The sequence below is a fragment of the Mastigoproctus giganteus genome, chromosome 13, assembly GCF_048544385.1.
Source record: "Mastigoproctus giganteus isolate SK-2022 chromosome 13, ASM4854438v1, whole genome shotgun sequence".
Taxonomy (NCBI): domain Eukaryota; kingdom Metazoa; phylum Arthropoda; class Arachnida; order Uropygi; family Thelyphonidae; genus Mastigoproctus; species Mastigoproctus giganteus.
In genome coordinates, this window is record NC_143587.1 from 78549882 (window position 1) to 78566851 (window position 16970).

The 16970-nt window shown below is 35.4% G+C and overlaps 1 protein-coding gene across 1 annotated transcript in view; it reads right to left on the reverse strand.

The window, feature by feature from the left end:
* The window catches only part of LOC150076205 (uncharacterized), a 33563-nt gene that overhangs the window by 8622 nt on the left and 7971 nt on the right, over window positions 1-16970 (reverse strand). Inside the window, exons 2-4 of the mRNA XM_090387009.1 lie at window positions 16778-16827; window positions 11015-11125; window positions 8198-8236 (exon numbers count right to left, since the gene is read on the reverse strand). Of these exons, the coding sequence (XP_090243135.1) occupies window positions 8198-8236; window positions 11015-11125; window positions 16778-16827 (200 nt within the window). The remainder of the gene's footprint in view (window positions 1-8197; window positions 8237-11014; window positions 11126-16777; window positions 16828-16970) is intronic.

Below are 16970 nucleotides of genomic sequence, written 5' to 3' on the forward strand. Positions count from 1 at the left end.
ACGGGTATGATTAAAAATAAAAAAAAAAAAACATTTATTACAATCAACATTTTATGGATAAGCAGATAACTCAAAAGGATAAATGGAATATTATAAATATCCTGTTAAGTACAAGGAAGAAATTATCAAGGGGAAATCAAATTAAAACGCTATTAGAAAAGATTTCTGCTACAAACAAACAATATGAGGCTGCAAATCGGTTTGCCAAGACTATATTAGATCTCAAAAGGTATTATATTCATTATTTCCAAAAAACATTTAACCAACAAGATAGTTTTCCACAGATAGTGAACTCTTAAGATTTAGTTTCATTTAAAATAATTCCAATATATAAAAAGGGATCACCAGATGACTACTACAAGCATAGACCAATAACAATACAGTCAATTATAAATAAGATAATAAAAAATTATATTTTTTCTCATATTAGCAAATACTTACATCAATATGGACTGCTAAACAACTCTCTATTCTCATATTAGAAGGGCAAGAGCACACAGACCTTATTAGAGAACTTAGTGGATTCTTTTAACTTACATTTAAACAACAATAACTTCATCATGATTCTATTTATAGATTTGACCAAAGCAAAGTTATTAATAAAATAAAATAAAAAAATAATAAAATAAAAAATATTAGGGGAAGAATCAATCGACTTTTAGCATGTTTTAGCGTGTAATGCTAATACTAATGCTAATGTTATTTAACCAAAAGAAAAATAACAGTTGAAGTAGAAAATCATAATGTAAAGAGAGAAGTACCTCAGGGCACTCATGCAGGGCCAATCATGTTCAATATCTCTATAAATGACATATTTGAAGTAATTAAGAAATCTTTCACAAAAATTTATGCAGATGACAATCTTATATACAGCTGGAAAGAACTTAACAAATAGGACTTGTGATTTACAGCTGATGTAATACATTTGCAAACTTGGCTACATGATAATAAATTAGCACTCAACTTTGAAAAAACAAACTTTTTGGTAATTAGACCTCCTCATCAAATCTTGGATAGTCATCCTTCAATTAAATTACATAAACATGAATGCCTTCATGATCAGAATTTCCAGAATTGCAAATGTCAAACTGTGGTAGTAGTTTCAAATCATTGTTATCTTGGGTTATGGATTGACTATAGTCTAAGTTGGGCAATGCATATAACAAATTTGCACAAAAAATGAGATTTTATGTGTACTTTTTTTTTTACTACATTAAGAATAAATTAAATCTTAGACAAAGGTTACCTTATATTATGCATTAGTGGACTGACTCCCAACTCAATTATTTAAAAAATATATGGACACGAGCAAATATAACTGAAATAAGGGAAATAAACAACTTAATTAACAGGATTTTGAGACTTTTAATGGGAATAAACATTTGGAATGACCTGAATCAGAGAAGGCAATTTTTGTTGAAATATAAAATATTTTATCTAGTTCAAAAACTGAAGTTAAATTTAATCCTGAAAAATCTAAACATTATTTTTGAAGAGTTGAATCTGCAAAGGAATTTCTCACATAATTTAAGGAACCCAGTAGCAATTGTTTTGCCTCACCCTAGGGTACTAAATAGATTTGGAGAGAGGCATACAATGAATATAATAAACAATTTGTTGGCTAGGGTTGATTTTAGGTTCAAGAGAAGTTATCTTATCTCGAATTAAAATTCCTAAAAAAAAAATTTGATACTTAATGATTCAGCAGATTAGAATTGCTATGCAGATGAATTACTATCTCTGTTGGCAGTGTGGAATTTACTACGTGTTGTAATTACATTATCTTTTCTGATAAATAACACATTTGTATGAAAAATTGTTGTATGTGAAGAATTATAACTTGTCAAGAAATTTATCTTTCTTAACAAGTTCATCTATTGTAAACAAATTCTTTTGATGAAAATAAATCGTATTATTATTATTCAGTTTAGTAAGTTTGATTTCACCTCCTGTACAGCTGGTTGGCTAGATGGGTGTACATAGTATTATAAAAACATAATTAAGAAAATATATATATATATATATATGTTATATTAAAAGGACGATTTACAGTGTTTGACAATGTACTTGACTGGAGTTGGTATAGTATAAGTATATATATTAACATGAGGGATATAACTCAGGTTTGAAAATTTATGCACAGGAAAATTAAGTTTGCAATATGAATTCAGTTACTCCATTAAAATGACAACTCAAAGCCTTCAAATGCAGAAGTTTCTGAATGTATGCGTATATAGATGGAATGTGATGGACTGGTACATGAAGTGACATGATCGTGTCAGGATCCACTGTAAGCAAAGGCTTCGATGCGAATCTTCCAGGATATTTTTTCTGTATTTCTCGTCTTCCATTAGTTTTTTGGGATCAATTTTCAGCTGGTTGAAATGTTCAATAATATTTACTGGGAATGTATACTTGATCCTTAGATAATTTCTTAGATGAATCCCCAGGGACTCACATCTGGTAAGTATGGGGTTGGCACACCCAGGGTCCTGATCTGGATATCATCATTCTTCTCTTTCTTGGTGATTTCCTTCTACTTTTGACTCTCTCTCTCTCTCTCTCTCTCTCTCTCTCTCTCTCTCTCTCTCTCTCTCTCTGTCAGGGTAACTCGGGATTTTTTTTTTCTGGCTGGTGCAGCATAAGCCTCAGGCTTCCTTGCACCATGTAGCTAATAATAATAATAATAATAATAATAATAATAATAATAATAATAATAATAATCCGAAGATCCGTGTGGGATGAAACCTTGCGACTTTGGTTAAAAAAGGTTTGATGAAATTTTGGTTTCATCAAACCTTTATTAACCTCTCTTCTTCTTTTTCTCTCTGTCTTTCAGCCCTGTAAACTTCTCTGACTTTATATTGTAGTATCGGCATAGAAACAGAATTTTATTTTATTTATTTATATAAATAAAGTCGTACCCTGAAAGATTGTTGCGCAAATATTACCACAATGCAATGCCTCTTACATTCCACATAAAATAGCATTTATACTGGTACAGTTTAGAATAAACGTGTTTCCTATTGCTTCCTGTATGAGGTGTTGCATGTTTACTGGCTTTTGAACACATACTGTATTCCTCTCCGAAAATATTTTTGGTAATGTGCTCGGTAGCCTACTACGGTGTTCAAGGAAATGATAACGGATTTACGTTTATAGGATAAAAGTCGAAATGGAGAATATTACGTGTGTCTTGTCTTCAAACTCTTTCTCTTCTAACTGGACTCCGTGTCCAGGGCATTTATGGCGGTTTTCTGGGTGTTCGGACCAAGCCTGCTGGCAGCCGTTCTGCCAGTGGGAAAACCGCTCAGAATTAATAATAAACTTGGGTAACAGACAGCAGGTGGAAATTCTCCAGAGTTATCTTCATTTAAAGTGTAACTTGAAAATTTCCTCTTTGGATTGGAAAATTTCCTCTTCGGATTGGTGTTAGACCTTCAGTTCTGAGTAAGTGATTTGGAAGTTGTCTGCAGGCTTGAGTTTCTGCATGTTTTGATCGGGGTTGTTTCTATGAGTTTTCTGAAAGAAGGGATACCAGGCGTCTGGCTTTTTCTTCCTCTGCCATCCACCCGTTCGGCATTTTAATTGAATGGTACCTGATCTATCTCTTGTCATCAACTGATATGCGTTGTGGAAAATAGTTATGTACCGACTGAGGTACTTAAAAAGAAGCACATCACTATATACTGAATGTACATCGGCATTGTAACAATATTAAGAAATGAAAAGTGCATATAAAAGATCCTAAACGGATTGGATGATTTTCCTTCCAGCAGCTCAGGTTTTTTTTTCCGGAAAACAAAAAAACCGACCGAAGAATACATGTTGACCCCTCACAGCCTTCGTTGCTTTGGGAATTAACCAGAAGCACATTGCTGACATATCGTAATATGTAGAGTTTAATAAATTTTCATAAATTCTGAGAAATTTATCATTCCAATTCACCAGCCTGCATAGCAATCTGTTTGAGCTATTCAGTGAATATTTCAGTTGTTTGAATCTTAAGGGTTTTCTTTACTATCTCTGTGTTACTCACAGAGATAGTGTCTATTCTTCATTAACATTCTTCTGCCTGTTCAAAAAGACAGTGTGAACATGTCAGCAGTCAGAGCTCGCTCAGATGTCTTAACCTAATATGGATTGTATTCCTTATATCATTGGAATTTCATATATATAAGTCAGAGAGTTATTCAACGCTCTCGATGCCATTTGAGTTGCTGTTGAATTTCGCATGTGTATGCAATACCCATTCTTTACTTTTCGCAGTTAAGATATAAAATTAAAATAGCAAAACGAATGCCAAATTTGTTTTCATATTTTATTTTTATGCTATCGGTTTATTTATTAAAATTTTGATATTTTAATTAACGTGTTGTCGATTATCCCCAGAATTTTCTATGAAATATTCTTTGGTGGTGGAGTTCACGATTGCTTTATATATGGTGTGTACAAATGTTTTATTTATTTTTGATATTCACGTTTTATATGTCGCCAAACGCGTTTTATTCATTTATTTTGATATAGTTTTTAACATTTTCGTACAATTATCCAATTACTTTCCGTAAGATAATATACGTGACAAAGGATGAAACTTGGGACAGGCCTCGCCAAGATGGCTGCAGTCTCAAATACGTGTACAACACGAGCAGTTTCAACAAATATATAACAAAATATATAAAGAAAAATATAACGAATATTAACAAATATTTCCTTTTCTGTTGTAATTCATAATAAATGGCAGCTTCTTTAACTTTTAATCGTATTAAAATTATATATATATATATATATATATATATATATATATATATATATATATATATAGAAGGATACTCAGCATGGTTTTGTAAAGGGAAAATCTTGTTTAACTAATCTGGTTAGCTATTTTGACATGGTCACTCAAGAGCTGGACTTTGGGAATAATTTCGACATTGTTTATTTGGATTTCAGCAAAGCATTTGACTCAGTCCCACATGAGCGGTTACTTTATAAGCTGGAACAGGTTGAAATCACAGGGAAAATCCTTAGTTGGATGGCTGGATGGCTTCAGGGCAGGAGGCAGAGGGTTGTAATAAATGGTTATTCCTCAGATTGGGTTGATGTAAGAAGTGGGGTTCCCAAGGATCAGTATTAAGACCACCGTTGTTTTTGGTTTTCATAAATGACATCAATGAAGGGAAAGAGGGCGTGATGTCTAAATTTGCAGATGATGTAAACATTGGTAGAGTGGTTAATGATCGCCACCAAGCAGAGCTTCCACAGAATGACCTAGATAGACTTCAGGGTTGGTCAGAAAAACGGCAGCTATGCTTTAATCCAGCAGAGTGTAAGGTGTTGAACCCGGGAAACAGTAACCCCAAAATAACTTATACACTTGGCGGAGTTAAAGTAAAGCCGGTAGTGTAGGAAAGGTAATCTGTTTTTTGGCATATATGTGCTCTCAATTCTTCCATGGTTATTATACCTGACAGTTCAGCACCCCCACTTAATACACTGATAATAACATATTTGTCTATTTTTCATTATGGTTGCCATTATCGTATCCAAAGTTTATGGATACCCCGGATCCATAACCCAGTTTAACATTTTTCATTTTTAATACCTTTCTTGTTTGCTAAGACTTTCAGTAATTTCATTACATCTTATTTTCACCAATAGTATATATATTAGTAATAAAAAAGAAAGTTAATAATTATACGACTGTAACTAATATTTATGGGTCAATGCAGTTGCAGAGCAATCATGCACTACAACCATAATGTGTAGAAAATGTTGAGGATAATAATAGAAAATAATAGAAAAAATAAATCAATCAAATAATACCATTCAGGGATTTAGGTAAACGCTAAGGATTTAAAAAAAAAAAATTATTATCGCTTTTTACACACAATCCAGATGTAATAAAACAGGCCTACGTGCTCTGGATTCATAATGCGAAAATTTATTTTTATTTTGTTATTTTATTAATGCTCTGTGTAACAAAATAAAAATAAATTTTCGCACAATCCAGATGATTTCAACTGGGGCCAACCACCCAGACTGAAGGCAAAAAACGACAAGAAGTTCTTTGTTTCTGTAATGATCAATATATGCTAAGTAATTTAAATCTAAACCAAATCTAAACCAAATATTGTAATTAAAAATGGTTAAGAAATTTTAGAAATTTTAGAATCGAAAGTAAGAAAATATAAGTAAATTATAAATAAATTATAAATGTAAGCATATATTAATCATCGTTGACCCGACAGAGAACGTAATTGAATGATTACAATAAGATTAAATATATAATACATACTACATATTCACCGTATCCAGGACATAATATAGTAACGATAATAGTCGTCAAGATAATACGTGGTGCCCCCTATGTGATGGATATGGTAAAAATAAATAATTAAATCATTAACCAATTAAATTTAAGTTAACGCAAAGAGAAACATGCAGACAGTCAGAAGAAAAACTAAAGGAGTATGAATAATAGACCCTGAACTCCATAAAGGCGAAAAATAGTGGTATAGATAAGAAATAGTTTCTCCTACGTCCTCGGATTGCCCTAATAATTTCGGAGAAATAAAAATAAAGAGTGTAGGACAGCTTAAAGACATTACAAGATATAAGTTGTGGCTCGGGTATGCCCGGGATCGCAAACCCGTTCCTATAGTAGGACCCTGAGCTAAATTTGCATGTTACCTCAGCGTGAACTTCAGTAAACTTAAATGAATTTAACTATGTAAAAAAAAAAAAAAAAAAAATGATACACTGTAATTTGCAAGTTTTCTATGCCGTAAGACACAAAGAAAGCAAAGTGTATCCTATGTACATAATGTAGACGTAAACGTATATAATAAAAGAGACGCATTTAATTTCAATGTAGTCGGACTTACAAACTGGAGAACTAATATATCAAAATCAGTGCATGCTAATATCATTTTATCCCAATGTCTGAGGATTCCTTATATTTGCAATAATAATATAAACTGTTCAGCAAACATATTAGTATTGTACAACAAGTTGATTAATAATAATTTCCCCATCGCTTACCTGAAATACCACTTTAGGAAAGCGATATGCATAATTAATTTCAAAAATTTGTTCTCTGAACCCATTGGTTCAATACAATTGTCATATTTAGTGCCATGTATATATGTACATAGGATACACTTTGCTTTCTTAGTGTCTTACGGCGTAGAAAACTTGTACCCACTGGCTTGCAAATTACAGTGTATCTTTTTTTTTTTTTTTTTTTTTTACATAGTGAAATTCATTTAAGTTTACTTAAGTTCACGCTGAGGTAACATGCAAATTCAGCTCAGGGTCCTACTATAGGAACGGGTTTGCGCTCCCTGGCATACCCGAGCCACAACTTATATCTTGTATTGTCTTTAAGCTGTCCTACACTCTTTATTTTTATTTCTCCCATATTATTAGGGCAATCCGAGGACGTAGGAGAAACTATTTTTTATCTATACCACTATTTTTCACCTTTGTGGAGTTCAGGTTCTATTATTCCTACTCCTTTAATTTTTCTTCTGACTATCTGCATGTTTCTCTTTGCGTTAACCTAAATTTAATTGGTTAATGATTTAATTATTTATTTTTATTTATTTTTACCAAATCCATCACATAGGGGGCACCACGTATTATCTTGACGACTGTTATCGTTACTATATTATGTCCTGGATACGGTCGATATGTAGTATGTATAATATATTTAATCTTATTGTAATCATTAAATTACGTTCTCTGTCGAGTCAACGATGATTAATATATGCTTACATTTATAATTTATTTATAATTTACTTATATTTTCTTACTTTTGATTCTAAAATTTCTTAACCATTTTTAAAAACTATATTTGGTTTATATTTGGTGGTTTAGATTTAAATTACTTAGCATATATTGATCATTACAGAAATAGAGAACTTCTTGTCGTTTTTTTCCTTCAGTCTGGGTGGTTGGCCCAGTTGAAGTCATCTGGATTGTGGGTAAAAAGCGATAATATTTTTTTTTTTTTTTTTTTTTTTTTAAATCCTTAACGTTTTCCTAAATCTCTGAATGGTATTATTTGATTGATTTACCTTTTCTATTGTTTTCTATTATTATCCTCAACACTTTATATATATGTGTATATTGTTCAGTACATATTAAAAAATAAATGTATAGAAGATAAGAATGAAATAACAAAAATAATTCTTACCAAACATTCCGGTATAAAATCCACGATAGCTGTGTAGAACTGCATAAAAATATATCTAATTAGAACCAATTGCGTTTTTATTATGATGCAGTGCAATTTTCTAAATATATATTTATGAAATTAGTTTCATTGTTACTTCAAAAGAACCATTCCATCAGGAAATAATGGAAAAACACGGAAAATAAGCGTTAAGTACTTTTTTTTTTTTGTGACTGCATTTTAAATCAAATCAGGATATTTCATTTTGTTAAATCGTTAATTATATAGTACAAGAAATTATTTAAAAAATTATTTTTCTATGGAGAAGGGTTGCAAAATACGTGAACGAAATTCGGTTTGAAAGCAAAGATATTTTGTACTTCATTTTAAAGTTCTTGGAGATGGTTAACGAGTCGAAATTTATATGCCTAGAACTCTCAAGGTCAAGAAAAAAATGACTGAAGGCAACGTTGCCAAGACGTGAAGATTTAGTTGACAAATTCGCACGTAATTTAATGAATTCAATAATACAACTCGTGATAAAAACTTAAGTGATCTATGAAAATACGGTACGTGATAGAAAAAAAACCAAAACGAATAACATTTCTGAAATCAGTGTTAAAACTGAGTTAGCAACAATTGTTTTACAAATAGCGAAAATCATGCAGAGGGTGTAATTAGCCGATTCCCTTTGTGGTTGCTACCTGCCAGTGTACGTAGGATCTGAAGTTAGGCCGATTGGATATACAAAGGGTACTAGGAAAGTTTTGCAATACAGCTTTGTTTATTTAATTTTTTCAAAGTAATTTCCTCTACATTCAATACACCTCTCCATCCTCCGAAACCAATCTTTAAACCAGTTCTGCCAAGTTTCACTAGGGAGTAAAGCACACTCGTTGTCCCAAGTCCGTAGAAGGTCCTCATCACTGGAAAACCGCCTCCCTTTTAGCTTCATTTTCACATGCGGGAACAGTGCAAAGTCGCAAGGAGCAAGGTCTGGACTGTAGGGAGGTGCTCGAGAAGTTTCAGTCCTGTCGTGGTCGGTGCAGGCTTTGGCGCGGTGAGCTGGAGCATTATCGTGATGGAGGTACCAGGTGTCCATTCTTGACTTTGGCCGCAGGTTCTTCATAGATCCAATGACTTTAGGCAGGCATTGTTCAGTATACCACTTAGCTGTGACTGTCTTCTGCGTGTCCAAAACAACACGTTCCACAATTCCACTCGATTTGAAAAATACAGATATCATTTTCTTCTTTACAGATCGGGATTTTCTGACAATTACGGGTGTGTCGTCATCATCAAAGACCCAAACTTTGTTTTGAGCCTTGGTCGGCAGATCGTAATAGTACAGCCAAGTCTCGTCACCTGTCACGATGTTGTTCACATATCGAGATTGTCCCTTATCAAACTTTTTTAACATCTCCCGGCACCAAGTCACACGTCGTGTCATCTGCTTCTTCAGTCAGTTGATGTGGCACCCAGAGAGAACAAAGTTTCTTCACGTGCATATGATCTTGCAGAATCGAACGAATTGCTGGTGCATTTAGGCCCAAAGTATCCTCTATCTGTTGGTAGGTCACTCGCCTGTTTTCGTCAAGCATTTTCCTCACAGCAGTAACGTTTTCCTCCGTAACTGACGTTCGTGGCCTTCCCGGCCTCTCAGAATCCTCCAGAGTGAAATTTCCCCTTTGGAATTCTCTATACCACCTGAATATCGTTGTACGATGTGGACAATCATCATCTAGTGCAAGAGTCATTTCTTCTAAGCACTGGTCTATGGTTAAACCACGCACGAAATTATACCGCAAAACTGTCCTTATCTCATTTCGTGACCCCGATGCCATCGCAAGCACTTTACACTCTCACTACTAATGAATAACTGAGCCCATCGACTTGGCGCGGCGGCTACTATGCACGTATGAACATGTCTCAACATGCAGCAACAAGCAGCTTCCTGTGATTCATTGTTGCGTCATATTGCAAAACTTTCCTAGTACCCTTTGTATATTGTTAAAAGCTAACATATTCTAAATAATTTAGTACGTTACAAATATTGGTAGAATAACTGCTAACCAAACAGACGAAAAGAGAAGTGTGGAATGTAAGTAATAAGCTGAGGCCAAATTTGGGGAAGCGGATTACGATCTCGGTACTAGCTCGTTAATGGATCTAGTACCCTTTCTTCGTTTAGGACAAAGTTTATTTGATTCCCTCATGAATTGCAGGCTCTCTCTTGTCCCAGGATATAAATTATCTCACTGATTTGGTCATTTAGATAGCTTTCATTTTCGATCTGCCCTGTAAATCTGAAATTACACAGATCGTCATACAGAAGATCTTCGAAAACCATCTACAAGATTTAAGATAACCTACAAGAATGACTTTGGAATACACTTCACACGCTTTGTAAGAGGATCTTTTAAAAAACATCATTTTATTCAAAATGATATATCCAGTACAACATTAATAAAATGAGGTTCTAATACTATTAAGCTAAATTTTATAATAATGTCCTAGGCTAAAATTTATAATATAGAATTACACATAATTCAAGGGGCCATACCAGAAAATATCATCAAAATACTCGGCCACTTTGTTCAAATGTTCCTAAAACCTGCTAGTATTAATTATTAATACTGTACTACCAGGTTTTAGGAACTAGAATTCAGTAGTTCAGGTAAATGAGAATAAACTCCTTTAGAAGTCAAAACTGAAATAAATGCTCGTATAGCGTTTTCGAGACTAGCGAATTACTTTTAGTGAAATGGGAAATATTCCGTTAATAACACGCAGTAAAGACATTAATTAATCACTAGACAGTATTATCAATATACTCACTTTTTCTTGCACTTCCATTGAACAACTGCATCCATGTCTAAGGCAATCCCTTATGGTTTCCAATGTTTTGTTGTACTCCCTGCAGCATAATTTTAGAGACCTTTCAAGAAACTACACAAATGAAATCGTCTTATTAATGCAAAAGATGAAATACATTTTTGGTTAGAAGCAGAGCCATATGAATTGAATTCAAAATCAATATAAAGAAAATTATTATCATCTAATTATGACTTTCTTTTTAACTTTATGTTTTGGTATAATTTAATATTATTCTCTTTCAATGAGTGATGCCACATTTCTGAAAGAAACTTTTAATATATAAATATCAATGCATCAATTTCTTGTAGATTAGAAGAAAGGGTGTTGTTTAAAGCGTGTTATTAATTGCAGTCGCCACCATAGAGACAAAACTTACCCCAACTGAATATACACCGCACGACAAATGTAACAGAACACGTAGAAATCGTGGTGTAACACGTGCAGCTTGCGATGATCAGGAAGCTTCATCGCACGCTGGACGAGTTACACCAAAATTTGGTGTGGTGATGTAGCATAGAATAAGGATAAAATGGGGAGAGAGCAAGAAATTTTGGACAGGCATAAGAGACATTTATTGGGCTGGTATTGTAAAAGAATTACGCTGATGCCACATCACGTGACATCAGCACGGTGTAGGATACCATCCAACAGATAAACAGGCCGAACAGTGATGAACCATGCTCGATATAAGTGTGTCGATAACATTCTGTGGCAACAAATTCCATTCTTTCACCAGCGCATACCTTAACCCACCAAGTAACAGAGCAGTTGGCAGCCGATATGCAATGTGACGCCCTAGAGCGTCTCACACATATTCGATCGGATTTAAGTCTGATGATTGCGCTGACCACGGCAGTTTTTAGATATACTCAGTTTCAAGATGTTTCTCCACCAGTATAACTCCATGTGTAGTGGTGCTGTCGTGCATGAAAAAACTTTGGGCCAACCGCACTCCTATATAGTCGCCCGTAGAGTTCAATGATCTGTTCTCGGTATCTCTGCTTAATTACGGTACCTCTATCAAAAACGTGAAGAAGGTTGGGGCTGTTGATCATTATTCTGCACAAGAGGAGAACACCGCCTTCACCTTATACATCCCTTTCACTGATGTTGGAGAGATGGTACCTCTTTACTCATTATCACCTGATAAAATAACGTCTAGAATTGTTTGTAGGCTAAAAGGAGACGCATCAGAGAACAGAACAGTACCCCATAGTTCCAAGTCATATTCATGGCACCAGTTTTGACGGGCTCTGAGGTGGTTTTGGGTTTATAGGACACAAATTACTGGCATCCTTGCATAGAGGTCACTTGAACTGAGCCTTCTTAACACAGGTCAGTTGGAAATATTTTCACCTGTGTGCGCAGCAACTTCAAGAGACAATTGACGACAGAGCATCATAGAGCTCCATCTTGCTGTTAGTTCTAAATAGCGAGCACTTCTGGTTGGCGCAGCCCTCGGGAGACCTTGGCCAGCTCTTCTTTTAATGGTTCCTGTCTTCTGAAAGTGCTTCCGTAGTGCTGAAACGACACTGCGTGACACATTAAGCCGACGTGCCACCTCCGCCTGCGATTGCCCGACTCAGGTCATCCAACGGCCTGCCATCTCAAAGAATGATGAATTGCTATCCGGAGTACTGGAAATGTGTCTGTCCCTCAAAGTTAAAAAAAACGGGAAAGAAGTGACATTATCACAATACGTGTTTTTATAGGCATGAATAATTTCCATGTGTGTGGTTCTATAAAGTGGCAAGATCTATTTCTATTGGATAATCGGAATTTGCATGCCAGTATGCCTATTATATGAAATATTCGCCTTCTGTGACACTTTTCACAATAAAATATTCATGAAAAACATTTTGTTCTGTTATTTTTACCGAACAGAGTGTTTCAGATGAGCTATAATGCAAAATTATGGCAAGAACAAGACTGTCCCTTTTCGATAATGGAGCTTAGTGCTTTAAGGAGGAATGTAGTACCATGAAGTCAGCATTCTATCGAAATTAACAAGATTGCTTCATCATGCACTGCAGTACTCATTTTAGCCAAAGGTGAGTCAAAGCGAACAATTGATATATTTGAACAAATACGTTTAGTTCGTAACTACAAGTGAACCATTACTCCTGGGAGAATAGTGTGCAATGATATACAAAATATTGAGAACTGCTTTTTGAATTCTCTGTTTGTTTGTTGTTTTTTATTTTTGATTGGAATTTGGGTACATTTTAGGCGGGTAGCATATATACGAAAACTTCCTATTGTCTTCACCACGCCCGTGCACATGTAATTGTTCAACTGGATCTGTTAAAAAGTAGAGTAGTTATCAAGTAGGTGTGCAATCCAGTTGGGACTCCACTCTTGTCAGCAGTATTCCATTAGTAATTTTGTAGACCCAAGCAGTTTTCGACCAGTGAATCACCTCTGGATGGAGGTTATTTGGTTGTTGAATTAATCTTGATAAATCCGAGACATGATCTTATTATGAAAACTCCAGTAGGGTTGGACTTTCCAAGATATATATATCGGTATGTCTGGCACGATCTCCATGCTACATTCCCTCAATATTATGACTTGTTTATTCTCGTATTGAATTGCACAAATATCGCGTCCCTATGCATCTGCCCACCTGTGTCCTTTTTTTTACCCCAAGTTGGTATATTTAATACATTTACTGCAAGAGCTCTCCATTTCACTAAAAGTCTGTAGACATACTTAATATATGAACATTCAGTGTATAGAAGCGGTAAGCTCATGAGTCACAGAGAAATAGTAATAGAGGCATATGACGCAAGAACGCAAGCATATGAGCTTATGTAGTTTCAGCCAAAAAAAAAAAAAAAAAAATCGCACAATCATTCTCTCTAAAAGTGTGTTCTGTTCCTCCTTGAATTTATTTAAGCTATCATTTCCACAACAACAGACGGAAGTTTGTTCCAGCAATTAACAACCCGCTGGCTAAAGGCAAATTTCCCACACTTCTTCTACAGCGTTTTTTCCTCAATTTGAATTTATGCCCTCTCAGGTTCATAAACTGACAAGTGGAAGAATCCCACCAGAATTCAGCGTACTCAACCCATTCAAGGCCTTAAAAAACTGCAGCCATTATCGACCCACTGCAGGATGGGAGCCTCCTCAACAATTCATGGTGAAGGAAATAGACCATAATCTGCGACGCTGGTCCACTGCGGGTTGGCAGATCGACCGTATTTAGCAGACAAGGTCTTTAACTCAGGTCTACTCAAAGAGCGTGTGTCACTGCACTCCCGCTCTTACCACTCGGCTACGGAGGCACCTCAATCAGGTCACCTCACAGGTGCTTCGTCTCCAGCCACTGCAATTTTCAGAATTTAAGCCTCTCTTGGTAAGAGGATCCCTTCATTCTCTTCACCAATCTTGTTGCTCTTCTCTGTACACGCTCAAGGAAATCTACATCCTTCATAAAATGAGGCCTCCAGACCTGTACGCAGTACTGAAGGCGTCGCCTGACCATTTACTTATAGAAAAGGATAATCACCTTCGTTTCCCTGCTAGGAAAATTCCTGTATACCATTGACAAAACCCTATGGCCTGTTTTTCCAGCCTGTCTGCATTTTTCAGAAAACTTTTATGACTGCACAATTATTCCTAGGTCTTTTTCATTTTCTACCACCCTAAGTGTACTACCACACAGCTGGTACGTTACTCCGAGATTACTTCTACCCATATGCAGTACTTTGCATTTGCCAATGTTAAACTTCAGTTGCCACTTCTCGGCCCATCTGCCCAAATTAACCAGATCCTGTTGCATTGCACACTGCCATTACTGTCATTAACAACCCTGCCAACTTTGTGTCATCTGCAAACGTCGACACTAAGCCTGATATACCTTCATCAATATCATTGATAAATATAGAAAACAACAGTGGGCCCAACACAGAATCCTGTGGGACTCCACTAATAACATTAGTCCACGAAGAGCAGCGTCCATTGATTACCACCCTATGTCTTCTCCAACTCAACCACCCATTTATCCATTGTAGCAACTTACCCTTAATACCATTCTGCTCCAATTTGTACAGTAGTCTTTCATGCGCAACAGTGTCAAAAGCTTTCCTGAAATCCAAGTATATGATATCAGTTATTTTTTGCATTCATTCCTTTGCAACCACATCATAATATCCAACCAAATTGGTCAGACATGACCTCCCTTTAACAAACCCATGCTGTGTCTTAACTGTTACTGCAGTCTTGTCTAGATGATCACGCAATACTTCTTTAACCAGTGACTCTATTGTTTTCCTCAGAACACAATTTAAACTAACAGGTCTATAGTTGCTTGTGCCACTTTTTGAACCCCCTTTGCGAATTGGCGATACATTTTCACGTATCCAGTCCGTGGGGACGTCCCCTGAGTCCAAGGATGCGCTAATAATTATGGCTAAGGGTTTGTTTAGTTCCTTTGCAGCCCCCTGTCATATAACTGGATAGATCCCATCCACCCCAGGTGCCTTCCTTATGTTTAACTTCAACAATTTCTCCTCCACTTTGCTCTCAGTTATTACAAAATCATTAAGCACTCTGCTACAATTTGATAAACTTCTGGCATTTTCTTTCTTTAATAACTCCTCCTGTGTGAACGTAGATGGAAAATACTAATTTAATTTGTTTGCTATCTGAGCAGGATCATCAACAGTCGAACTATCGATATCAAGTGGACCAATCAGATTCATCCCCTTCGTTTTAGAGTTTATATAAGTAAAGAAATCCTTGCTGTTTTTCTTAGCATCCTTTGCCAAAGATTTCTCGTAATCTGTCTTCGCTTGCATAATCTCCTTTGTGACTTGATTACAGACTAGCATATATCTGCCATAGGCTTCTGTGTCGCCTAATAATTATATGCATCGCATGCATTTTTCTTCTCTGCCACGAGCCTCATTAGTTCATTTGACAACCATTTAGGACTAAACCTTGAACAATATGTCTTAATCGGTATGAAAAGTCTAGTAGCTCCCACGATTAATTCCTTGAATGCTTCCCAATTAGAATTTGCTGTTAGTAAAATCACCAGTTGGTCCCACTGTACAGAATTTAAAAACTATCTCAAACCACTGTAGTCACCTTTATGGAAGCAAAAACCCTTTCCTTTTGCCCTTATGGTAATTATATCTTTAAGTAAATCCCACATCAGTACACTGCGATCACTGCCACCTAATCTGCAAATTCTTAATACACGAATGATCACTTCTGATAACCAGATTAGGAGTATTATCCTCTCTGGTTGCCTCTCGAACATACCACAGAAAACAATCATCCAATAAATCCACAAAATCTCTAGTGTGCGAATGATCAATCCACAAGTTCCAGTCAATACGGGTGATGATTTCTAGTCATTATGCGTTTCAATGGCGTTTCCAACGGAATCATGCAGTGTTCTCTTTTAGCAATTTGACCTGCACTTGTATAACGATTGCCGAAGCAAAAATTCCGAAACTATTACAGTTATGTCGAAGATCTGAAATTTAGCTGCTAATTGAGTTGGACCGATAAGCTCATGGAAGGGGCTTCCATGTGCCCCTTCCATGAGTCCCTGGAAAATTCTCCAAAACTGCATTTTCCATTTTCTCATGCATAAAAGAAGGAAAAAAAAGATAAGAACGACGAATATGAAAAAAAATCTTTTTAAGAAGATAAAATTATAATTTAAGAGACAACTAAAACTTTAAAAATGAAGAATTTAATACTTACTCGTTCTGGTATTTTATCGATCAACGAATAGGCTACTCTCGACCGTATTGCTGGAAGAAAATGGAGAATCAGTGACGATACATACAGAGAAATTATAAATTTAGAAGATCCTTCAAGAAATGATTTTTTATGTACGATGTGACCCTTTTATCCAGTTTGTTCGAATGTTCTTGGCTGCGTTGGGTTTGTTGTT